The sequence below is a fragment of the Zootermopsis nevadensis genome, unplaced genomic scaffold, assembly GCF_977971745.1.
Source record: "Zootermopsis nevadensis isolate Lab colony 2312 unplaced genomic scaffold, Znev_1.0 Znev_ptg000008l, whole genome shotgun sequence".
NCBI classification, from domain to species: Eukaryota; Metazoa; Arthropoda; class Insecta; order Blattodea; family Termopsidae; genus Zootermopsis; species Zootermopsis nevadensis.
In genome coordinates this window covers 7,487,422-7,513,479 of record NW_028259140.1, presented here as the reverse complement: position 1 = coordinate 7,513,479, position 26,058 = coordinate 7,487,422, and the positions used below count along the sequence as shown (strand labels likewise).

At 38.5% G+C, this 26,058-nt stretch overlaps 2 protein-coding genes across 3 annotated transcripts in view; one reads left to right on the top strand and one right to left on the bottom strand.

Moving 5' to 3' along the window:
* Positions 1-26,058, bottom strand: part of Col4a1 (Collagen type IV alpha 1) — a 74,106-nt gene that overhangs the window by 14,993 nt on the left and 33,055 nt on the right. The window contains exons 1-16 of one of the 2 annotated variants that reach the window (XM_087344955.1): positions 25,430-25,559; positions 25,291-25,333; positions 16,287-16,478; positions 13,701-13,835; positions 12,427-12,534; positions 11,532-11,753; positions 10,547-10,735; positions 10,304-10,420; positions 8,971-9,135; positions 7,668-7,875; positions 7,435-7,529; positions 5,440-5,626; positions 3,110-3,306; positions 1,897-2,103; positions 864-1,166; positions 252-414 (exon numbers count right to left, since the gene is read on the bottom strand). In XM_087344955.1, the coding sequence (XP_087201081.1) occupies positions 252-414; positions 864-1,166; positions 1,897-2,103; positions 3,110-3,306; positions 5,440-5,626; positions 7,435-7,529; positions 7,668-7,875; positions 8,971-9,135; positions 10,304-10,420; positions 10,547-10,735; positions 11,532-11,753; positions 12,427-12,534; positions 13,701-13,835; positions 16,287-16,478; positions 25,291-25,333; positions 25,430-25,449 (2,551 nt within the window). In that variant the 5' untranslated portion in view covers positions 25,450-25,559. Of the gene's footprint in view, positions 1-251; positions 415-863; positions 1,167-1,896; positions 2,104-3,109; positions 3,307-5,439; positions 5,627-7,434; positions 7,530-7,667; positions 7,876-8,970; positions 9,136-10,303; positions 10,421-10,546; positions 10,736-11,531; positions 11,754-12,426; positions 12,535-13,700; positions 13,836-16,286; positions 16,479-25,290; positions 25,334-25,429; positions 25,560-26,058 lie in introns of those variants that run through there. The other variant, XM_087344956.1, reaches the window with a different exon arrangement.
* LOC110829801 (uncharacterized) overlaps positions 25,814-26,058 on the top strand; it is a 66,568-nt gene continuing 66,323 nt past the window's right edge. Inside the window, exon 1 of the mRNA XM_022063896.2 lies at positions 25,814-25,948. Coding sequence (XP_021919588.1) covers positions 25,862-25,948 — 87 coding nt within the window. The 5' untranslated portion in view covers positions 25,814-25,861. The remainder of the gene's footprint in view (positions 25,949-26,058) is intronic.

The window sequence follows — 26,058 nt, the reverse complement described above, 5'->3', positions numbered from 1 at the left end:
CAATTTCTTGTGCTGTGACAAAACTAAAAATTATGTGGTAAAATACAAAAATTTTAGAATGGTACTCAGTAAAATAATAAAAATTTAATAAATGGTAAGAGAATGAACAAAAAAGATTAAATTTAAAAAACTGAGTTGATAAAATGTTTGTCAACATAAATGTCTTCAATATAAAAATATGAAATTCCTTATCAATAAGCATACCTAATAAATACGCATGCACGCATGTGCACACACACAGAGATACAAACCTTTAGCTGAAGCTAAGCCTGGTAGCCCTCTGTTACCATCTCTGCCTGGTTCACCTGGGAACCCCATGGGTCCAGTCTCACCTTTGTCACCTCGCGGACCTGGTAATCCTCGAGGACCAACAGGTCCTGGCACACCTGGTGGACCAGCTGATCCTTGTTCACCCTACATCAAACAACAGACACTGTAACTTATGCCTGCATAAAATTTTATATACCAATATAAAGTGCTCACAAACCACATTTGTTTGTAGGTTGTTCAAAATAATTGAACAGCAGTTCCTAATTTTTAGATGCTTCACATTCCATACAATACAATGTAGTCCTAAAATATTATCAATACATAAGCATCAGAACTCCACAACCATAACAAAGGGGTTGCAATTGTTTTATTAAATCTCTTCAAATGCCTTTCTGTTTAATAACTGATCAAAACGAGTATCTAACAGATACACAGTATTATCAACTGTTACAATCATAAGGATTATAAACAATTACAAAATGTCACAGCAGTGATTGTTGTAATACAGTTATTAAAGTTGTAACCCATTTTGTTCACTTCCAGCCCAAGAAAGCTCTGCCTTTGTCTCAGAGAAGTCGCTGACTGTAATTTACCTGTAAACCCTGCAACCCTCTGTCTCCAAGATATCCATCCCTGCCAGGTGGGCCTGGTTCTCCTTTGTCACCTGGAGCTCCTTGCTCCCCCTTCAAACCTGCAGTAAGGTTGAAAGGTGGAGGTGGACAGAAACCGGGCTCTCCTTTCACACCATAAAGTCCAGGTTGACCCTTGTCCCCTTTCTCTCCTCTTCTCCCTGGAATGCCTGATTCTCCTTTAATGCTGAGTCCTTTTTCACCTTTAGGCCCTGGATAGCCTGGTTCACCAGGAATACCATCTTGGCCTGGGAAACCTCTTTCACCCTAAATAAAGAAAATTAGGAATGCAGAAAGTTAGAGGCAATTTCGATATTTGAGGCAAACTGAGTCAGCTTCATTATAATTTAAGAATTTAACATGTAATGTGCTTAGTACTAGGACTTTTCTTTTACATACAATAGTGCAGAATCTGTTTAACCCTTCAAAGCCAAGTTGTAACTATATGTGCCACCTTCTTTAATAAGAAATAACACTGAATTTTGTATTTCTGGATTTTGCATCATTCTCAGCATCAACAGGAATTATTTCCTTAAACAGTATTAACCAGCTGATCTTCCATAGTCAGGCTCCCTCCAGCAAAGTACCCTGCTCGGCGGACACACACAGACTTCCTGCCTCACTGCCTCTTTAGGGCACCAAACCCTGCATCTCCAAAGATCATGGAGATGGGGGGGGATAGACCACTCCGAGCCATGAGGCATGACTCAGGGTTAACGTTTGTAATGAGATAAGTGCCTTTTTTTGGGAGAGCAAAAGTGGGTATTAGGTAAAACTCAATCATGAAATGCCAGTTTTAATTTGTTATATTTAAAATGTAAATACTTGAAACAACATGGATGTGAAATGTACTGATTAAATGACTAGGATAGCATCCATTTCCTGGAATTCATGGTCATAGGTTCTACAGAAGCAAGGAATTCCTTAGCCAGATAAATAACTATCAACTGGTCAAAGAAGACATAGTACCATGGAGTCAGAGTGTATTTCAACTTACGGGTTCTCCCTTTGCACCTGGGAAACCTTGCAGACCATCTTTCCCACGTTGTCCAATTGGTCCTACTGGTCCTGGTACGCCTTCACGCCCTGGTTCCCCTCTGTCACCCTTATCACCTTTAGATCCATTTGTATGATTCTCAGGGACGAGAACAGAGTTTCCTTTCTCTCCAGGGGCACCTGGTGGGCCTAAAATACCTGGTTGACCCTACAAAGTATTTTATGGTTAACTCTTAATATACAAGCAGCCAAGGTTTTTTCTGTAAGTTTAAGTTTTTAATCACAATGACTAGCCATGAAGACTGTAACAAATGTGCATGAATGGATAATTTTCTGAGCATGTAATATTACAAGCAGACTGGTCCTACTGTATGTGAAATGTACTCTGTTACTTGTTAGGCTTACTGCTAAGACCTTTGATGAGGTAAAACATGTTTTATGCCCTATGAACTTGGTTAAATACATCTAAAAACCAGTAGTTTAGCTGCTACCACCATGGTAAAACTTTCTTTCAACATCAATACAATGAAGACTGAAGAGTTGATCTTTAATTCTGATTTCAAATAATAATGACCTCTTTCATCTATTACAGAACACAGTAATGATAATGTTGCAACAATGAAAGCAACACATTACAGAGAAAGCGTAACAGGGATACAGGAATTGGATTCAGTATTTCAAATAGTATGCTGAATTGTGCTGTGTATCTCATGTCACATTAAACTAAGTTCATCATTTAATTATTTCTTGACTACATTTACAAACGCTATTTTCAAAAATATTTTACCGACTTTGTGGTAGAGACATCAGCACTTCTGCTTCATATCTGAGAGGTCTCCAGTTAAAATATGGACCCCGAGGGTGGCTATCTTATTGGAGAGTTTTTTTGTGTTCCCTAGTCATTCCAGGAAAACACTTGGGTAGTATCTTAAAAGGATGTCATCACTTCCTTCCATATTCTTTGCAAAACATTCACAATGTAGAAAATAATGAAAAACCAGCCAAAAGGATGAATAAGGACAATGACAGGCTGTGGGAGTCATAACGATTTATTATTGCTTCAATAATATTCAGCCCACAAGATCTTTACTGTAAACTCCTTGTTTAATTTTGTAGGTTTTGTGATCTTCATTACTGCTGCATGTAGTCTATCACATGGTTTGTGGTTGACAAGACCACTCTATGACTATTACTGAACAAGAAAATATACTCACAGGACGTCCAGGGGGTCCAAATGGGCCTGGAACTCCATCCTGTCCAACCTCTCCTGGATATCCTCTTTCTCCTGGAGGACCACGTGGACCTTGCTGACCTGCAATTCCATCAAGACCTCTGTCACCCTTCTCTCCCCGAGATCCTGGATGGCAGTCCTGACAACGACCTCCAATTTCACCTTTGTCACCTGGTGAACCTGCAAACAAAATGAAAACAGACTAAATTTACCAAATGTTTCACTCTGCTGATGTGATGCTATAAAAAATCCATGGCGTAACAGCTCCAGAGAGCCAAAGCCAACTAGCTTGACTGCTGGCCTCACGTTCACATGCCTAAGCAGAGGTGAACGATCATCCAACCAGATACAAAGTGATGTGTGGTCAGCACGATGAACCCCCAGCCATTGCTAGTTTTCATGACCAGATTACACTACCAATTGTAGCTCCCCAATTTCCTCACGATGCTGGGTTGGCACCAGTCCCATACACTGGTCGAAACCTCATGAGAAAATTTCTCCCCTGAGACTCGAACCAGCGCGCATTCCGTATCGCCAGTCCGAAGCATGATGCCTCAGACCGCACGGCTACAGCGCGGGACGACGTGATGCTATATCAAAATTATAAAATAAAGATATTTACACACTTCGGTCCTTGTGATAACATTACTCATCTTCCAAAAAGATGATCAAATATCACCAACACAAAGAGGAATTGAGGTAAACCATGAAAAATTCAGTCAGGATATCTGGTCTCTAAAACGAGATATGAACATAGGACCTCCCAAATACAAAGAAATGGTGCTAGCCACACAACCACAACGTTTGGTATTATGTCTCATTGTCCTTTATGACTGGTTTGGGTATAACATACAATGTGCCTCATGAAATTTATTTCAACTCTTACTCATTACTCTTGACTTCCCATTCTTCATTACCATTACAATAATGTTGATCAGGCAGGTACAAAAATTAAAGCTGTCACGTTCATATTTAGAGTTTCCTAAGTAGTGTTTACATTCATTTATAATTCCATTCAGAATCAAACATCTATGTAACATATTATATAACTAACTAACTAACTAGATGGCTTACCGAACCCGAAGGTTCATCACCGAATTAACCAAAGTCCTCCACCGGACCCTGTCCTGGGCCAACAAAATCCAGTTTCCTTCAACTCCTATCTCCCATAGATCCCGCCTGAGATTATCCTCCCATCTACGTCTAGGTCTCCCCAGCGGTCTCTTCCCTTCAGGTTTCCCAACCAGTACCCGGTGCACACCTCTTGTCCCATCCATGCGCGCTACATGTCCCGCCCATCTCACTCTTCTCGACTTAATCACCCTCACAATACCGGGGGAGCAGTACAGATTTTTAAGCTCGTCATTTTGCAGTTTTCTCCACGCCCCATCGTCTTCCCTCTTAGGCCCAAATATCCTCCTCAACACCCGATTCTCAAACACCTGCAATCTGTGTTCCTCCCTCTGAGTGAGAGACCATGTTTCGCACCCATACAAAACAACAGGCAAGATTATTGTTTTGTATACTTTAATTTTCAGGTTCTTAGAAATCAGACGGGAAGACAAAATATTTTGGACTGAGAAGTAGCAAGCATTTCCGGAATTTAGTCTCCTCCTAACTTCCTCACAAGTATCATTTTGATTTGTTATTGTTGTTCCCAAATATTTGAACTTTGTAACCCTTTCAAAGGATTTATTAGCCACCCTAACATAATTTTGCCCGCCTGTCTTCTGATGACGAGATACTAACATGTACTTAGTTTTTTCTGAATTTACTTCCAGCCCCACCTGTCTACCAGCCTCTAGTAAAACTTCTGCGTTCCTCTTTATTGTATTTATATCATCCCCCAATAAATTAACATCATCAGCATATGCCAATAGCTGATGTGTCCCATTCAATTGCAAACCCTCCTGCCTACCTTGGACCTTCCTGATGGCGTATTCTAGCGCAAAGTTAAAGAGCACGGGAGACAAAGCATCTCCTTGTTTTAAACCGTTCTTGATGAGGAATGTCTCAGATACATATTTACCTACTCGAATTTTGCTACAGGTTTCATTTAAGCACATTTTTATTAGACCCACTAGCTTCTTTGGTATACCAAATTCAATAAGAATATTATATAGCACTTCTCTCTTCACAGAGTCATAGGCTTTTTTGAAATCTATAAATAACTGATGTACGGTCCCACCGAAATCCCATTTTTTCTCTAGTATCTGAGTAACATATTATATATTATATACTAAAAATAACTACAATTGTGTAAATAATGTGTTTGTGAGGAACTAAAAATTCAGTCTACAAACATTTCTGTACCTGGATACCCAGGTGTGCCTGGTCTTCCATCCCTGCCCTTTTCTCCAGGGAGTCCAATTAATCCTGGAGGACCAGCAATCCCTTGTTGAGAATCTCCAGGAATTCCTCGAGGTCCAGGATATCCTCTTTCTCCTTTCAGACCTTTTACACCATCTCGCCCAGGAGCACCATCCATTCCTTTTGGTCCCTTAAAAAGAAGAGATGCACAGAGAGAAGGTAAGCATCATCTTCAAGATAGACAACAGATGGCCTTATCTGTCTCATCAGGAGTCTTTCCAGCATCTTCTTGGTCCTCGAACATCTCAGATTCCTTTGGATTTGTAGGTCCAGTTCGTCTTGGTTCTATGAATCAAATATACAGAGTGATTCAAAATGTTAGGGCCAAACTGAAGGAGTGTATAGAGGGACTCAGAGAGAACAACTTTCGAATAGGAATCCATGACCTCCGAAGTAATCCTGAGTCAGTTGAGGCCATTGAAGGTAGGGAAGTCTGATAACATACCGCTGAAATAATCATACTGTATTTATGCCCATAAAGTCTGTATTCACAAATTTCTTCATTCACAAAAATAATGCCTAAGGGCAGCTGAATAGTTGTACTGTACTTAATCTTTGAAGGTTTGACCAGACACATACTGCTGTTATTATTGTCTGCTCTAATAATGACCCAATTCTTAGAACCATGCATAAGTACAGGTGCTGCGATCACACTGTGATATTAAAGTGTTATATCATTCCATAGTTTTATTTTTTAATGTACACCTTATTATACCATATACATGCTCTGAAATTTATGGATCTCTGTCAGGTCAGCCACAATTATGAGATATATACCACAACCTTAATAAATGAAGTTCTGAAAGTTTTATCATTTATCCTAATCTTTGATTTTGTCTGAAGTTTGCCACAAAAGACAATGCTTTTAATTTTCTCAGCTGACATTTCTATGTTATAATTTGATATTCTGTTGAGTAGCCACTTAATTACCTTCTTTTGTTCTTGCAAACATAATTTGATCATCAGCAAATAATAAAGTTCTTAAAACAATTATTCCCTATTCAAGCTTTACTCTTATCTGCATTTGCCATTTTTGGACAGCTGTGTCAATGTGTGTATATATATATATATATATAAAAAAAAAGCATGGTGGTAGTGGTATATCTGTCTTATGCACTGTGTAAAGCTTATCAATTCCCCTCTGTCAGTCCTGATGACCATGTCTTTATATGTCTCCCTTGTCATTTGAATTAAATGATCAGGATAACCTTTCACTGATAAAATATGTCCCAAAGTAATTTGTACACTGAAATATGTAGCACTGTGTGAATATACTTTAACATACACATGCATGTCAATATTTTGAATTATAAAACTTACAACATGTTAGCTATTCTATAATTTAATTATAGGGGATGTTTTCTTAATTCTACATTGATAAAACATCTTATTACACAAAGAAATATCATGGTACAAGTAGCAAAAACTTTAAACTTGTTCTGTAATTTAATGTAAAATAATTATTTTACAACACATAGGGTATCTTCTCTTAAAATGTATCCTTATATAGTATAATTGAATTATATAAAAAAACATCTTTCCACATAGACTCTAAAATTTCAGATAGTTATCAACTATAAATGTGTCCTTTTTCTGCTAGGCTAGAAGCAAAAGTGAATCTTATATATGAATGTCATCATGTTTATATATTGTACATAATACCTCAAAGCCTTATCATTCAAGAGACCAGGTATACATGATTTAAAGAATGACCAATCCAAGAATTTAATAAAATACTACCAAATCAAATTTCTCTTGAATCATCCATTTTCCCACAAGAACTTCATTATTCATATACTGTCATTATAACAGAGAAGATAACCTAAAATGACACTAGACATTGCATCAATAATTTACTTTACAGTTTCTCAGTCTAACAAGGTAACTACATTATTAAGAAAAATGTATGGTACTAATATGGGTTTAAAAAATACTCACAACTATAGACAGGCCCTTCTCGCCTGAAAATCCACGGGGTCCTGGTGGACCTGGTGGCCCAGCAAAGCCTCTAGGACCAGTATCCCCAGGAAAACCTACAATATTACAAGAAAACTAAATATAACAAGGTGACTGCACAGAATATTTTGATGTGATGAAGATAACTGACACATTGCAATTTCAACTCTAATGATGCTGAATCCTCAAGATACCTAAAACACCAATCATCTTACCTGGCAGACCTGGCTCCCCTTTACCCCCCTTATCACCAGGTAAGCCTTCTGTCCCAGGTGTTCCTGGCAACCCTGGTCCTCCTAGATTTCCAGGAGGTCCTCGAGGTCCTGATTCTCCTGGATATCCATCTAAACCTTTGGGTCCTGTAGGTCCAGGAAATCCTCTTGGGCCTGGTGGCCCTGGAAGACCAGGTCTTCCCTTCCCACCCTAATGTAAAAAGTCACATCTTCAGTTAAAATCATTTGAAAATATCAGCAATTATTTTCCATTAAGTCAGCTGAGAACAAATCCTAAGAAAAACAGGAAGAACAAAAGATTTTTCTTCAAGCCTCTGCATCGAGACTAGCTCTGAGGCCCACCCAGCCTCCTATCCAGTAGGTACCAGGGAGTTTTTTCCCAGGGGTAGAGCATGGCTGGGGCATGATGCTAACCACTCACCCCATCTAGTGCTAAGGTTAAGAATAATTAAGAGTTGTACCCCCACCAAGTGCCTCTATGGCGTGTAGCAGGACAGCTTTACTTTTACAGGGGTCAGACATTATTAATTCTTGTGTTTCATTAAATATTCATACTATCAGAATGTTTCAGATATAAGTTGTGGATGTAATGAGATTATATTTTACACTATTTCTTGAACAATGAGTTGTTTTAATAAAATCAACAGTTTTATTGGAGTTTACTGTTCAGGCTGGACTTATACTGGACTAAAACAAAAACAAAAAATTTAAAGCAATGAAACAGACCCCTAATATCAAATGTCATCAAAATTAATTAAGAAATTTTAGAGAATAAACATTTGGACAAATGGGGCAGATATGTCATTTATATTATGCATTTCTTTTACAAATGTGAGTCATATGAAAATAATTATATATTCAAAGAATTAAAATTATAATCTGAGATCTGCAGAACATAGTTTGAGAAGGACTGTCAAGCAATGATGTTTCATATTACTCCTGGTTACCTACTTTCACAATAGAATGCAAATTTACTTCCTACTGAAACATTCAGTAGTCCTTGTTTCTCCACATATGCTAATAAAACATTTTTAACAAATTTAGTACGAAGTTGACCTTTACACAAGTATACTAAACAACATTATTATGAACAAGTGGAATATTAGATTCCTAAATTACCAGGCCATCAATTACCAAGGAGAAAAAAGTGATATACCTATAAGATATAAATATTATGGCATAATTTAAAGCAGATATAGGACACATTATGATATGTACAAGTATTTCAAACTACAAAACATTTTCTGTAGTTTACAGCACTTTGCCATTATGAATGAATACTTACTCCTGGAGGTCCAGGTGGTCCGCGTAATCCAGGTGGTCCAGACAGACCATCAAGTCCTGGCTCTCCTTTCAATCCAGGCCTTCCACTTAAGCCATCAAGCCCATCATATCCTCGATCACCCTTCTGCCCTATAGGTCCAGGAGGTCCTGGGAAACCATCACGACCCTACATCAAAAGAAAAATGTTTTGAATGCATGCATACAGAAACAATGAATTGCAGAACTGCAAGCAGTTTATTGTATGTACCTCATAGATGAAGTAGCAAACAAGTAATACTTCTTTTTCATGAGTGTTTACTGTTATATGCTGAGTAGAAATGGAGATAAATTAATCATGATATTCTTTGTAGCATTTTTGTTCCAACTGATAATTGTCATTGAGAGTCAAATTTCCTTAAATAGAAGATACACTAAGAAATCTCTGTACACTAACACCAGGACATAGGGCCTGTGTTTGTACTGTGATGGCTATATATAGATACTGAAAGGACAAACAAAACTTTATCAAAAGGAAATCAGATGTTGCTAGCAGGAAGTACTGAATTTCATAACCGAGTGACTAATCTGTTTTCTTCAGAAAAGGAAAATAGAAAATAGGATGGTTTAAAAATACCATGAGTTCTGAACTACATTAAACCAGGATCATAAATCAGCATCATTAGACAGAGTGTCTCTTCACATGTAACAACTGTTGTTGAAAATGCTACATTCAAACACATCTACTACAGAGACAATTACTTCTTCATACCTTACATATTCTATCACCTACATGCCATGGACCATCCATTGTAACGCTTGAAATGTAACAGAACATGTGTAATTCAGTGCCTCAAAATGGAAAATAATCATTACAATTTCTACTACACAGGAATTAATTATGCTAATAAATCAAAAAAAGAATACACACTTCATACTTCAAGGTTTCGTTAAAACATATTAACATATTCATTGTCAGGCATTACAAAAGGGAACAGCCATCACTGGAGCTACTTCACTTCTCCAACATGTTACAAAACTTTCTGAACTTCCCCTTCTAATGATGCAAGTTTCATTTCTGTATAGTTTTTGTTAAATAAATATCTGAAACTACTCAGATAATTTGTGTTCGTTTTGTACTTTATAACATGTTGATATTTTATCGTGAGGAGTTGTTAGCACCCTGTCCACCAATAACAAACAACAAGAGTGCATAATTATATGAGAAATTAATTAATTAATTATGAAATATGGTACACAATTTTATTTACCACCAACCTAATCAATATCTGCACAGTTTCAAGGCTACTGAAATACATACTTCTATGCATATAACAATGAATATATAACACACTCACTCTACTTCCTGGAGCACCAGGCAACCCTTTCTCTCCTTTCATTCCAAACTCTCCAGGAAGACCAGGATCTCCAGTCATGCCAGGTTCTCCTTTTTGTCCATAAGGTCCAGTTTCCCCCTATAGTGAGAGAAATCATATGCATGTATAAATGTTTGAAGAAGAACACATTGTTTATGAAGCACTTTTTATTTTTATTTTACTTATTTTTTTAAAAGAATCTACAAGACAAATGTTCATTCTTACTCTTTCCCCTTTATCACCCTTATCTCCTACAGGTCCAACTGTGAGGCCCTTTGGCCCTGTGTATGGGAGAGTTGCAGGACTTCCAACAGGTCCTATTTCACCTTTATTTCCTTTCTGTCCCTTTTGTCCTTCATATCCAACACCCATATTGCCTTTTTCTCCTTTTATGCCAGTAGGTCCTGTTGGCCCCTGCAATGTCAGAGTATACAAGTTAAAAAATTATGTAAAGCATGTGTATTTGTATAATACAGATAAAGGCATCACATGTGTATTTATATAAAATGGAATTTTGAATGAAAAAGGAAAACAAAGATGATGTGAACCATGGAAATTTTATTTATACAATAAGTACTGAACAACTGTAGCTAGTAAACGAAATATAGCATGATTATAGATGTTTCTACGAAGTCTGTGCGGAAATGTGTGTGTTAAAATGTGTTAGCACATTGATGGCATGAATAACGTAGGTTGTTCTTGAACAAAGTATAAAACAACTCCCATTGTCATTAAAATCGAGATTTAGACAGAAATGGAAGATGTGAGCCCTAGTTTACGGGATTCATAGGACTCCTTCTTTAAGTCCCAATCTTAATTACAAGATTTCTGAAGTTGTGGGCTCTGCATTACTGTATTTACTTCATTAATTTGTAACTTATTTCATCATCCACAGAAATTATGTAGTGTCAAATAAGATAAAAGGAAGATTTTTAAGACTGAATTGGAATGACTAGCAAGAAATAGCCATGATTTCTGTTAAGGTACTGTCACAATATTTGAAAAATGGGATTGAATAAAACCACAAAAACCTTAAATCACTATAGTTCAATCTAAGACCAGAATTCAAACCAGGTACTCCTAGAAGGAAGAGAGCATATGAGCGAATCTTCTACCTTGCTCAGTTGCATTACTGAAATGTGATGTGCAGAGGAAAAGAATATCATAAAATTCATTATTCTTTCTTCACAGCAAAAAAAGTCAAACATACCACAGGACCTATTTCCCCTTTTGGTCCTGGATATCCAGCTTCTCCCGAGGTTCCTGGTGGACCAGGAGGTCCTCTCACTCCATCTGAACCTGGTTCTCCTTTCTGTCCTTTTGGAAACAGACCAGCATAGGCAGCCTCTCCTTTTTCACCCTTTCCACCAAGAGATCCTGGAAAACCTCTAGGGCCTTGCTCTCCTGGCAAGCCAGGAATTCCAGGAGGCCCCTACAATAGCCACAAAAACACAAATTACAGTCCATTAGAAAGCACTTCATAGTTCACATAACATTCCACCCAAACATCTCCCACTGGGTGCAGGGGTAGCAACATACACAAAAAAATCAGAATACTATATGTGGGTTTCACCTATTAGAAGTCCTGATTTGAACTTGACAAGTGATTATATATGTGAGAAAACTTATAAGTTCGCATGCATAACAGCACCACTAAAAGTGCTGTTCAAGCCATTTTAACTCAATAAAAGTACATCAACATCTTCACCATCATCACAACTTCAAAACTCATATACATTCAAGTACCTCCAACTAAATCTCTTCTATACTTATTATTAATACCAATGGAAGTCAGATTTTATTATTCAAAGTTCTCTCAACTTTCTTTTTTCCTGAGTTCATATCACATCTGGGTCTTTCAATGGAGAAATTGTAAACCTGTACTCTGCTATTAATATTCAGTATCCATAATAAAATTTTGGATACTTCCATATTTCTTAAATTAATTCCAAACAAACAATGAAATCTGTTCTTTCTTTCTCATTTCATTTTAAAATGTTCAACGAACATTGCAGTTCAGCCTTCATACTCACCAATTATCATGTCCTTGCACAATATGTACATAACAAGTAATTTATAATTTGTTCTGTATGCTGTGAACTTACATCAGTTCCATTACAGCCATCCAAGCCAGGAAGACCTGGTGAACCTGGTGGACCTTGCACACCAGGTATGCCATTTATGCCAGGGAAACCAGGCATTCCCATTTTACCCTAAAACAGTCATAATAAATTATAAATTCAAACTACCCTGTATTGCATAATATGAGATATCCTCAATACGGGAACAACTAAAAAACAGCAATAATAAAAACAGTAGCAGCAATAAAAATAGCGGTATTAATAACAGCAGTGGTCTCAGCAACAACAACATAAATTCGTAGAAAATTTTAAACTCAGTTGAAATTTGTTAGTACAACATTAATGATACAGTCATGAAATACACTAGCTACCACTGGGTTTCAAAGGGTAATCATGTCTATTCTTCTGTATATGTTGTATACTGTAATCAGTAACTACAACTGTCAAAAGAAAATCCTTTCGCCATCCTCAGAAAATCTTCTCATTTCATATGCTATCCCAAAAATTCACATAAAAATAACTAGATGTTCTGCATACTATCAATATCAACCTCGTAGGTCTCTTCAGCACAGCAGGCAGTTTTTGTTTGTCAGTTTTAACATCTTCACTGCTAGTAAAAATATGTGAGTCGGTAGACTGTGCTTAACCAATAATCACTCACTCACCACATGTAAGAGTTTAGATCCCTGTACAATATTTCATCCTTACAGATTTCAGTGTTCTTATATTTAAAATAAAAATGTTAAAGACTAAGACATAATACTCTGTTATGGTTAGCCTAAATTACATCAATATACTGACTGAGAGGTAAGAAAACTGATATTACATTATGCTGTTATGTCCGTGATGCACAGTGTTCTGTTCTGTGTTCTAATGATCAGAGTGAAAGCAATAATACGGAATGTGTGAAATATGGTATGGTACATATCACTTAGAAAATATCTTTTTGGGATTAAAAATCATTTCTATAACTTCTTGGTCTTTGAAGACCATTATAGGAAAATAAAAATGTATTTATTTTATACCTCACATTAAAATTGCAATAGAATTTAATATGACATAAACAGCATAACATTTATAAATCCAAGAATGAAAATTTGAAAAGGTTTCTTTTTCAAAGCTCTTTTAGGCAAAAGTAAATCATAAGAGCAGATTTCAAGACATTTCATACAAGCTCTGTTTAAACCTTATTACTGAGATTTTCTTCTTTACCTTTACAACTAAATGAACCATGCATCCATGTTTAAAAGTAGAAATGACAAGTAAACTACAATGTTCATGTTTTTGTCAGTTCTTACCCTGTCTCCTTTCGGTCCTCTAGGTCCCTGTGGACCTGGGTCCCCTTTGTCCCCTTTTGGTCCTGGAAGACCTTCCATTCCAGGAAATCCTTGTTGTCCTATTGGTCCTGTTTGGCCTGGGGGACCAGGGGGTCCCTGCAAAAACACACAAAAGTTTTTTAGATTTCTGTTTAAAAATATTAAAATATCCCACTGTGTTTCGTTCAATCAGTGCTCACTCTCATCGATAATATTCATCCTGTGGTCCCCAACATGACATCTTGCAAATCTACCAATCAACCTTAAAATCTCAGACCCAGCTCAGCATAATATTCTTTCATTTTCCATACCGTCTTCCCCTCACATAACCACCATTACCAAACTACTAAATCAATACCACACACTATTCAAACTGACACATTTCCAAACATATTTTATGGGTACATTTAAAACAGAAATGTAGGCACTAATATAATTAATATCTCATTTCTAATACCTTGTAGGATTTGAGGTTCTCATGGTAATGTGTATAAAGATGGCTTATTTTATATGACAACTGTAAAACAACATGCAAGATGCAAAAATGTCAACATTTTCTGAGTTGTAAGATTTGAGGTTTTCACAGCGATGAGTATGAAGATTTCTGTTTTCTGGGTTGATACTGGGGGGAGAAATCTTATCAAATATTTCTTTCCAATCCCTTCTGTAACAATGCAGAAAATCTGATTTTCTGTAAAATTTGTAATTCTTTCATTACTTCGCCTTGGGGCTTCATTGCTTTTGTTGTAATATGCAAAGAGAACTAGACTTGTTTTCATTATATCTCAATCTTCACTGGAAGCAAATGTTTGGAACATAAGATGTGCTCAGTGTACACTATATTGACCATTTTTTTACACATAAGAATGCAAAACCTGCTGTTGTCACTGAAAACTGCTTTCAGCAATATGTGCATACATTGCTGCTTATCATGTTTATTCTTAGCAGTGCAAGGTTTTCTAACTGTGCTGATAATGTACATGCTGATGAAGATGAACATGAGAGGCAGGTATGGAACACTAGATGCTCTGTTCACAGGACTGCTGAATGGCATTTATATAGGAAATTCTTTACAGGTTTATGTAATACACTTTTCAAGTACAGTTACTAAGGAAAATTTATAAATGGTAAAATACAGGTTTGTAATTTCTGCATTCTGCAAAATGTATTTTGTTATGATTGTAAAAAAAATCATATTTGTTTATTTATTTGTACATGTAAATCTAAATTCAGATGTATATAACCAAGGGCATCATAATTTATTTTTCTTAAAGGCAAAAAGTCTTGAGATTTCAGATCCTCAAAGTGCTGAAGATGTTGATGTTGGTTGATCTTCTGGATTGTAATACCATGTGGTCTTATAAATAGATGCCAATGTTTCAGAAGTACATATTGCCACTATGGTCAGGGATTTAATACAGTGTACCCTCCAAATATTTGGTATCAACCAACAAGTCCTCATGGCATTACAAACCACAACACCAACATCAACATCCCATCAGTCTTCTTCCAGTCTCCACTTCAATCGGTATTTCCCAGACTGATAAAATTCTAGAAATAGTTACTAATTTCTTAGCTGTTATGCTTCCCATGTAAAAGAAAAAGTCTAAATTAAGCTAAACTAATCTAAACAAACCTATTCTGACCTACCGGGAGTCAAACATGGTATGCCAACCAACAAACTTCATGGAGCAGCGTCCTTCCTAAAGAGCATTTTCTGGAACCCAAAGGTTCATTACCATGTTCATGACAGCCTGTGACTGGCACCTATCCTGAGTCAGATGAAACCAATCCACAAGCCAGAATCCTATTTCCCTTATCTATTTTAACATTATCCTCTCATCTACACCTTAGTCTTCCAAGTGGTCTCTCCCTTTCAAGGTTTCCAAACAAAATTTTGTATATAAGATTCACAGCGGTGAGTATGAAGATTTCTGTCTTCTGGGTTGTTGCGCTGTGTTTATCTGGTAGATGTTAACCAACGTTTCAGAGGTCATCGCCCTGATGACGGTAGCAGTATGACCTCTGAAACGTTGGTAAACATCTACCAGCCTACACAGCGCAACAACCCAGAAGACAGAAATCTTCAAAATTTTGTATACATTTATCAGTGCCCCCATGCATACTGCATATTCTGCCCACCTCATCCTCCTTAGCTTTCTCCAGCTTCCTGTCATTCCATCCCTCTTTGGTTTAACTACTGTCCTGAGAAACCTGTTCTCAAACACCCTCAATCTGTGTTGGTCCCAAAAGTGCCACAGACAAAAGAAATGGAGGTCATCCAAGAAAGATGCGGAAAGACCAGTTCTTAGACAAGAGTTGATGGAGAAGGCTTTATAAGCCTAAAATCCAACTAGTTCAAGAAGAATACAACGTCTTACACAGGTTAAATTTATATTATAAAAGCTACTACTTAATTTTTAAAACGTATTACGTTGAGTTACTTACATGCTCTAAGCAGGTCTTTAGAACAGAAATGATCATGTCACAACAATATCTCATTTTAAAGAGAAGTGCTGCAAATTAGAGTTCTCACTCAGAATACATTACAAGTTAATAATAAATTACCCTTGATCCTTTTTCTGCAAAACATTTTGGTATGCAACAGGCAGATCCAGTGCAATTTGCTGGTGGAGTCCTACTGCCTGTGACAGGATAAGTGTTGTAACTGCTGCCAGGTGTATCATAACTACTGCTGCCACTGCCGGACTCTACCCTGCCATACAAACCCGTTGAGTTGTATGATGTGGGCCAGAATTGCTGTAACAAATAACAAACACTTGTTATACTTCGACCTTCAGAAACTCAACCCTCCCAATATTGCCACACTCACGAGGTCTACGAACAGCGCGTTAATTACAAGCAGCAAAGTCCTCCTGAGGAACTGACAGTTACTCAGATGATCAAGAAATCTCCTTCCTTTTATGGAACTTGAGGGTTCATGACCATGTTCACAACAGCATGACATTAAACCCTACCCTGAGTTAGCTGAATCCAGTTCATACCCTATTTCTGTCCACTTCTCTATTAACCTCCCATCTACACCCAATTCCTCTAGCCATCTCATCTGTTTAAATTTTAGAACTAAAATTTGGTACGCATTTCTCATTTCCCTTACATGTGTGACATATCCTGACCATTTCATTCTCCCTGATTTGATCACCCTAATAATATATATTGAAGCTTACAAATTATAAAGTCCATCATTATTCAATTGTCTCCAGCTTCTTATTACTTCATCCCTTTATTTCCAAATATTCTTCTCAGCACCCTGTCCTCAAACCCCTTCAATCTACCTCCTTCAACAGGGCAAGAGCCTCTGAAATATTGGTAAATCTCTACCAGACTACATGGCGCTCCCAAAAGACAACTGTCTCCATACAGTATCATAATTATTTTCCTTTGAATTTTTAAGCTTTATGGGATTGGCTTTCGTTACCACGCAAAACAAGGGAGGAATATGAAATTATTCAAAACTCATAAAGTAAGGTAACACAACTGGGAGTACAGAACCTACGACAAACAAAACTAATTTAATGAAATGACATCTACTACATAATATAGAGTAATTAATCCACATACAACAACAAAAACGCCATGCAACTGTTACCCAATCATCTCGTTCTGGAAGATGGGAAAAGTAATGAAATCTATATTATATTTTTAAAAATATTTTAATTTCCTAACGGCATTGTAAGTATTCCGTAATAGGGTCATGTGGTAGGCATGATAAATCGATATCTCCTATCCATTACCTCCGAATTAAAACTCACGGAATCACAAAATAGAGCAAGGTGTGATAAGCAGGGAAATCATTCTCAAACGTCCTTGCAAGTAAAGGTTAAGAAACGGTCGAATGCGTGGGAATAAGTAAATTCGAATACAATTCTTCTGCAATTCGTTTACATAGACCCAATTTGACCCTAATAAAAGTTTGACTGAAATTTTTTGTGGATTGTTTGTAACACGACTATCAGTGCTTGAAAATGTATGGCACTGTAAAATAACATTTTTTTACTTCTCAGTGCTGAGCGACCATTCGCTTCTGGAGGAGGATTCAAACGCAAAACATAATAACAACGAACGATTTTCTATGTATTGAAATATGTTTTCACTGATGCATGATGGGATGGCAGTAAATACAACATTAAAATGCGAGAGATTACTAATATGACGTGTGAGGTTACCCCATTCGCATTAGCCGCTATGGAAGCGAACATGTGTTTGTGATTCCTTCTAAACCACAACCAACCAAATATAGGATGCAGAAGGGAGCTGTGGTGTAAAATTATCTGAAGTAAACAGCAGTAAAGATGTGAAAGGAGTGGCTCAGTATGTCAGGAGCACGTGGCAAGTCTTCATTCAGTCACTTATAGCTAAAACATTTGGTGTTGCAACTAGTGACGTAACCATTGATCTTCTATGGGAGCAATCTCTTGAGATACCTTTACAGAGAAACTTTTCAAAAATACAATATAAATGTCATAAAATAAACACAAATGCTAGCAGAATTTGCGTTATTTCGGAAGGTGTTTTGAAGAATCACCCCTAAAACCGACCCGCGGTGGTTGTTGAACTTCCATCTAGAATCCTACAGTTAAGTTCGCGTTCTGTTTATCTACCAAACGTTATTTAACAGTTACGTCCGCAGATTTCGATCATATGTAATAAGCAGACACTTTTATTCGGATACCCATGACAGTGAACTAACTATATTCAGCAAAGTTCAGATACAAATAAGTAGAAACTTGTCCAAGACAAAGACTGCACGGTCAGAATGGCCGGGCCATTCTAACAGGGGTTACTGAACTCAACACTATTCCAGCTGGAAGGCAGATTCACTTAGGTACTTGATCTAGTATGGAGGGCGACTGTCAAGTAAATGGGACATCCATCTCCACAATTTAATCCTCTACAGAGGAGTGGTAACAAAGTTTACCGCCTGCTTTAACGTTCCCCCCTTCCGCCCTTCTTATTTACCGTCCATTTTAATATCATCCTCCCATCTACGCCCGTATTTCTTTCATGTTTTCCGACCAAACTTCAGTGCACACTTCTCGTCTCTCCCTTAAGTGCTACATGTCCAGAAAATCACTAAGTATCTTATTATGCAATTTTATCCAGCTGCTCCAGCTCCCTTCTCCATAGTTCAAAATATTTTCCTCAACAACGCAAAGATAACGGTCAAATGCTTAAGAGTACAAAAAGATATCGCAGTTCCTTGGCCGTTTTAAGCAGCTCATTATGATCCCCCATCTTTTTCCCACTCTCAAATATTATTTCTGCCTGTCTCTTAGCTTGGGCCAGTTGTGGACCGGTTCACCCATGTTCTCTTTAGAGAGTGAGATGGAATGTCGGCATTTTCTACCAGCACTGTTGCTTGGAGGTCCCACGCCCTGCGGTCAAAATACGACTGCATTTGCAGTAGACTACACAGCATCACAAGCCTAAAACTATAATCCCCACTTTCATCGCCCCACAAACCTTAAATCTCATAATTTATAGCAAAATTATAGTTTTATGTACTATTAATGTCTAAGGTTTCTGAAGAGGGAAGCGGGAAGGCATAAGATTCTAAACTCAATAGTACCATGTATTTCAAAAGATTAGCATGCCTTCCATTTCATCTTGGGCCTAACAACTTCCGTATAAATTTAGAAATGTAATCGCCGTACATCCGTACCGATCGGCAACTTCTCTGCCCCAGCTGCGTTGCAGTACAGTCTACGTGACAACTACAGGGGTCATATTCCTTCCTGCCTCTACTTACTGTAGATCACGTAGATTTCTCTAGTGGGCTTCAAAGTCGACGAATCGTGAAACATGCCTGTTGGTGCTGAACTAAGCACCAAGCCCTAAACACGCATATGGGAATGGAGGTAAACGTTCACTCATTCTTAACCCAGGCACTAGACAAGAGTGATGGAGGTGAGGGCTTAGCCTTACTCTCCGGCCGCTTTATCCCCTGTAAAAGATCCCTTGAATTCCATTTAATAGCGTGCTGGGTGGTCCGCAGAATCGGCATGGTAGCAAATACAAAAATTCATACCTCCAGGGAATCACACCCCGGTCGTCCAGTCAGTTTATTGACTGATGTGTCCTGGTTCACTCATATTCATTGTCTGGCGGCAAACAAGACTAACGGCTTCGTGGGACACCAAGAAAGCATCGTATTCAAGCAATCCGACTTGCTGATGTCGTCACTATTACGTAACGGAGGAAAAATTAACTTTGCTATCCTACTAACCTTGTTCATTTACTCGGTTATGTTCAGAACGACGAAGGCAGACATGCATAACGCGGAGGGGGAAAAGCGATAATTTAATGTATTTTAATTCCTCTTTAACTAACCGGAGTAAAGTCCTTTTTGAGAAGCTGGTGGTCACTCAATCGGTCATAAAATATCCCTCAAGTGCATGGTTTACGTTCACTTCATATTCGAACTTTTAGGGACACTCAGAATGCCAAGCTGTAAAGAACGTACACAGGAAGGGAAATATTCTTTTTGCAGCTGCTTCCTGAAATGAGTAATGGCGTGTATGAAATGACTATCACAGATATGAACTCAGCTTCGTTCAAAACTAAGCGCAGTTTCAAACATAAATCTGGCATTCTTACTGTAATACTTCTGTTTTCCAGAAGACGATATTGAGGGATTCTTTCATACCGACTGCTGTCTCCGTACGTTGCCTGTAATTTACGGATTTGATCTTAACTACTGACTGACTATGAAGGTTCTCCAGTAGCTTACAGTTGTTAAGCTGGTCAAAGGATTCCCATTCCCCGTTGTTACGTAATCTGAACGCTCGTCACTGTGGAACTTACCTGGAGTCACGTCACTTCACTTCATATCTTTAACACATACGTCAATATTATTCTTCCATCTGTGTCTAGGTCTCCGAAATGATCTCTACTTGACTGTTTTACCGAAAATAAGGCAACGTGTTCCTCGCTCCATACTTCCCCCATGCGTGTTACATTACCTTTAAAGTCCAGTGGTAACTATATGTACCACCTGCTTTAACAATCAATAACTCTGCTCAATTTTCAAAGTGTATATTGAAAAGTGTTTCGTATTATTATCTGAATAAACAGCGATTATTTACATATTCCTAAACAGCATTAACAAACTGATCTTTATAATGGACAAGAGTTGCGTTTTTCACTGAGATGGGAACTGAGTTTATAGAACTTATTTATGTGAGCTGCGGGCTTCAAAAGGTTAATCGCAGTAACATTAGGCTATTATAATTACTAAAGAATCACTTATTAATTTTTTCCGTCCGTGTGTTGCTTCGTCTGAGGTCCAAATATTATTCTAGGCACTTGGCTTTCAGAGACCCCAATAAGCGTTCTCTGGGAGTGAAATACCAACTTTCGAGCTGAACACCGAATTTCGCGGCAAAGTGGTTGGCACTTCTGCTTCGTATACTGGAGTTCCTCCCTTCAAATCTCTAAGCGGAGACCGTGTATCCAGACAGAATTTTCTGTTTTCTTCAGTCCCTATAGGTAAATGCCGGAATATCACCTTAACTTAGACCACAACCATTTCCTTAAAAGTCTTTTATGATTCAGACCTCGGCAGTAGATAAAAGATAAGTGGTCGCATTATCCCTGAGGAAAGAACACTCCCTCCCGAATGTGGATAGTTCCAGAACGGTTAGGAATTATAGACGAAAAAACGTATTTCCCTGCCAGGAACCTAACCCTGATCATCCAAACCAAGCCCACCTTACTGATGAAGCACTATACACCATAGAATTTACGTCACTGTCGCCTGCAGACAAACATGGATTGCTCACACCTGACCCACAATCACATCATTGCTTTAGTAATACCCACTTCATAAAAGGAAAGAGAATTAGGCGCGGTTACCACACCTAAAAGGTAAGAGGAGTCGGACGAGAAGGGAGAGTAGGCAGCTGTTCCCCGGCACCGCGCAGTGGTCCTCAAAATGGGCAGTTCCAGATCCACAATAAGACCGGTTCACAACACATCAATTCCCTACTTGCCAACAGTTTCCTGCGAGACTTATTAAGACAATGGAAGAGCTGTGGCTGGTCGACTATTTCGGAAATAAGGAGCAGGGAGTGGTCTGGGCAATTCATTGAACTCCGTGGTTCAGTCATTTATTTCCAGCAGTTGGTACATAGTTCAGTTTTGGATTAAAATTCGAGAAGCTTGTGTAAAAAGTTGTCTTAGAGAAGAGTGTCTCAAACAACATTTCTTAGAACAGACACAAAAGAAAAGAAAAATGGTGTAGTCGCATTCAGTTTTAAATAACATATTGATATGAGTGTTCTTCAATATATACGGTCCTCCATTAATTGTTAATTTTAATTAATTAGATTATGTACGTAAGAGAGAATGGGAAAATGAAAGATCCCATGACAATACAGAAACTTCGTGACAATATTATTCTAGCTGGGAGTTTAGTTCACCCAAGATTTTTTTTTATCTTGAACTAAAGTAACGATCTTATACGCAACTCCAATCTTCCCCATGAATGCTACATGTCTCGCTCATCTCACAGACTACCAGACCATGCAGCGATCTCAAGATTACGATACTGTAAGCATCTGAGAAACGTAGGCGAGACTGAATCTTCTGTACAGTCGTGAACTCGACGTCCCTCGTTAAAAGGAGGAAGATTTGTGAATGAATACACAGACAGACCCCGGTCGGGTCTAGCGGCCGCTACGGGTGTTCTCAGGATTGGAAGGAGGTCGAAAGTGGGCGTATCGTGCTAAGAGGCGAACAGGTGGTTGCAGACTATCGTGTATCAGAAACGAAAGATAAAAACTTCGTTAAAGAGGAAAGTAATTTTTTACGCTGTCGACTACGCGATTCATTTCTTTTCCGAAATAGTACAACGAGCGACCCTCCGACAAAAGACACAACTAAAATGGCTGAGCGCTTTGTAATCTCTTTTAAAATCACGAGTATGCCTTCTATTTTGAGAGAGTAAAAGGAGCCGAAACCTTTTATAAAAAAGGAGTGGACTTTCAAGCAATTTTACGAAATACAACATATGTTAATAACAAAACTTTGTAACCAATATAAGGCACATAGAAAACTAACCACTGACGAAAATCAGCATAAAAGTCCACTGTTGAAGAAGACATAGCAGGCTGCATTATTTTCAGCAATTACCACATAGAAATTGTCAAAACAAAATTTGTACTTCATCCTAAATGAGATTTTTGTTATGACAATACAAATTATTTGTAAGGTGACGTCCCACGATTTCGATTTGAGTTTATGCAAAGGAGAGATTACACACGCTCCAGAGGCTTCGAAGCATACGCGCGTACCAACTACGACTCATTAATAGCACGCACTTCGTGAAAATACCTCGTAATTAATACGGATCATGTTACGGATTGTAACTCTTATATTAAGAAAATTCATATGGCGTATTATAAGCGAACTAATAAAATAACTCTTTGGTGCTTAGTAGGAATGGTAGAAGTAGAATGTGATTTGTGTTGGTATATGCCCTTACCATGCAGCAAATTATTTGTATACTGTGTGAAAATACATGAATACGAATCAACAACACGGAGAGAACAGTTGGATAAAGTCTAGTGTTCTCCAAAAGTCATATTTACTGCTTACTTTGCTATTTGTACTCTTGCAGGACAAACCAAAACGAGTCGACAGACGCTCTTGGGAACATTGTAATAACCTTCGAATTCCATAAAAGCGGAATTTCTTGACCAGATGAGCGACTGCTCAAAGCCTGTGCTTCACAGAGTGAGTGAGTTCACACTTGTGACAGAAAAATAGGATGGTAAATTAACACCAAACACGTAAAATTCTCCCTCTGAGGAGGAGGGTGGAATCCTTATGAAGATGCGTGTAAAGGACTCCATGAACGTATTGTCAGTCCTAGGACCTCAGTGGGTAAAGCAGGGTGGCAACGGGAACATTCAAAAGTTAAGTTTTGATTTCCTCAAACACGATTTGAAGAAGTCAGGCAACAATAATTGTAAAAGCAAGCATATAATGGACGAGAAATATAAATTTTGATGAAAAACATGGCGCGGGATATGACAGAGTCGAGATCCACTTCAAAGTTGGTTTAATCCTTTTCTTAAGACCTCGAGAACGCCAGAGTCTGGGACATCCTGTCTGCACGTTATTTTTACCTTACTTTACTTTTGCTATAGACTATCTAATATAAGTCTAGATCATTAAATGCGAGAAGTTGTAGCTATTCAACACTTTTTAACTATATTTTAATCGTCAGGGTTTGATCTCGACTCAGGATACGAATATACCAAAGAACCCTTTGGTTTTATAGAAGTCGAGGAAGTTATGGACCAAGTAAGCAACGACTAGGTTCTCAAAGGACTCTGTTCCATGGAATTTGAGGCGGGCACAGTTTTTATGATGTGTAATTGCTCCCTCTAGTTACGACTACATTTCAAAGTAAGCCTCTACGCAATTTCTCGCAATTCATTTGTTGCTATGGGACGCAGACCTCGTCTGAGTTCCCGCTGAGCACAGCGGTCGATGGAAGGCAACAACATTTCTACAAATCCGTGCAAACATTAATAAAAAAAGAGCAGAAGCTTAGACTTTCTGGTTGCCGCCCGATCTAGGGGTCACCAGACACACGCAAATCATTTTTAATCAACTTCAGGGTACGGATATTTGTCTTCGATTTTCTCTTTTGTCCTGCTCGTCTGAATACCTCCACGGCGAGAGAAAGCCCAGGCTTAAACGCAGTTACAGCGCCAAAGATGCAATACTGTTAATAGTTTGGAAAATTATCTTTTCTTCATACGACAAATTCAGAAAGACGATGTGAGATACATAATAAATGAGACAATTTATTTTATATTTTATTTTAAGCGTACCTACACGTTGTATAACATTTGTTATGAGGCTTATAAAAACCACGAATAATGCAGGAAAGGTGAAAGGTTTGGGGTTGCATGAGGGAGGGGGGAAAGCAGAAGGATACGGGGTAGTTACAAAGTGGCTTTGAGGTCCACAAATATTTTCGTAAGAGGGGAGGGTGTGGGCTGCATTCATGTGGCTTGCGATAGGGACCAGCGAAAGGGCTGATGTGAACACGGCAATGAACCTTGTAGTTTCATAAATGGCGGGTAATATCTTGACTAGTTGCGCGCAGCGAACTAGCGGATCTGCTTCATAAAGTTAGTTACTTCATTACTTTGGAATTGAAGCTCTCTTGAACTCGAGGATGCTACGATGGGCTATTCTAACGACAAAAATCACACTTCCCGTTTAAGACCGCCTAAACAGCCTTTAGCAACATCGTTCTGGTAATGGACCGAAGTTTCAGTACCATTGACACGAAACCCCGCCAACGTATACGATAGTGAGCCAGTTAACATTCGCAAAATAAATGTTCTATGAAACGTTTTAATATTATTATTCCATAACTTTCTTAGTTTTCTGCGAGGCCGGTAGGCTGTCACTGAAATAGTGTCACATGAGTAGGGCAATTTTGTCAGACGACACAATTAAATATTTGTCTTTAATATGACGCAAGGTGATGGAGTGAGGAAGACGTAAGTGTGCAAAAGAGTGAACTCACCGCAGTACAGCAGGTCACCAACCAAGAGACGGACGCAAACAACCTGTAACACAACACAACGTATTTTGTCGTCACAACACTTTGACACTATTTCGATAATACAGACAGAAAACACTTTTACACACACACACACACGTACCGCAGACCGGGGCCGACCATTCCGCCACCGGTGAGCTGATCTCCTGTCTCTCTAGCTGTAGCTCTTCTCCGCCAGACTGCCAAGATCCTTCTTGAAGCAGCCTCACTACGGACGGACGGGGCGGAGTTAAGCTCTCATCTCACGCCTCACAGCACAAACTCGCAGACTGAAAATCTCCAGTAAACATCCACCAAACTCAACAGTCTCTTGCTGGATTGCTCCCTCAACACTGGTAAAGCCTTTCTTCTTCAGACGACTAGGAACTGAAATCTTGAATATTTCGAGCCAGCAAGCGAGCGAACCTGCTCTTGTTCAGTTTCAGCTTCTAGTTGGAGCGCTGGATTAGTCCTGGTGGGTGGAGAGAGAGGGGGGAAGAGGGCAGAGACTCTGGAAGCAACATGGAGCATTCAGCACCGGTCGCCTGAGTCAAGCATGTGGGGACTGCAGCGGACTTCGGCGCCCCCATGGCTGGCGCTGGCAATCGGATTCCTGTTCTTAGTTCCTAGCGGCCACTCTGCGGTAAGTACAAAACCCTGTGATAATTTGTCCAGCATTAAGATCTCTTAAATATGAACAAGTATGTAACTGCACCAGCTGTTCCGATAACGAACCAGTTTATTTCAGGTCTG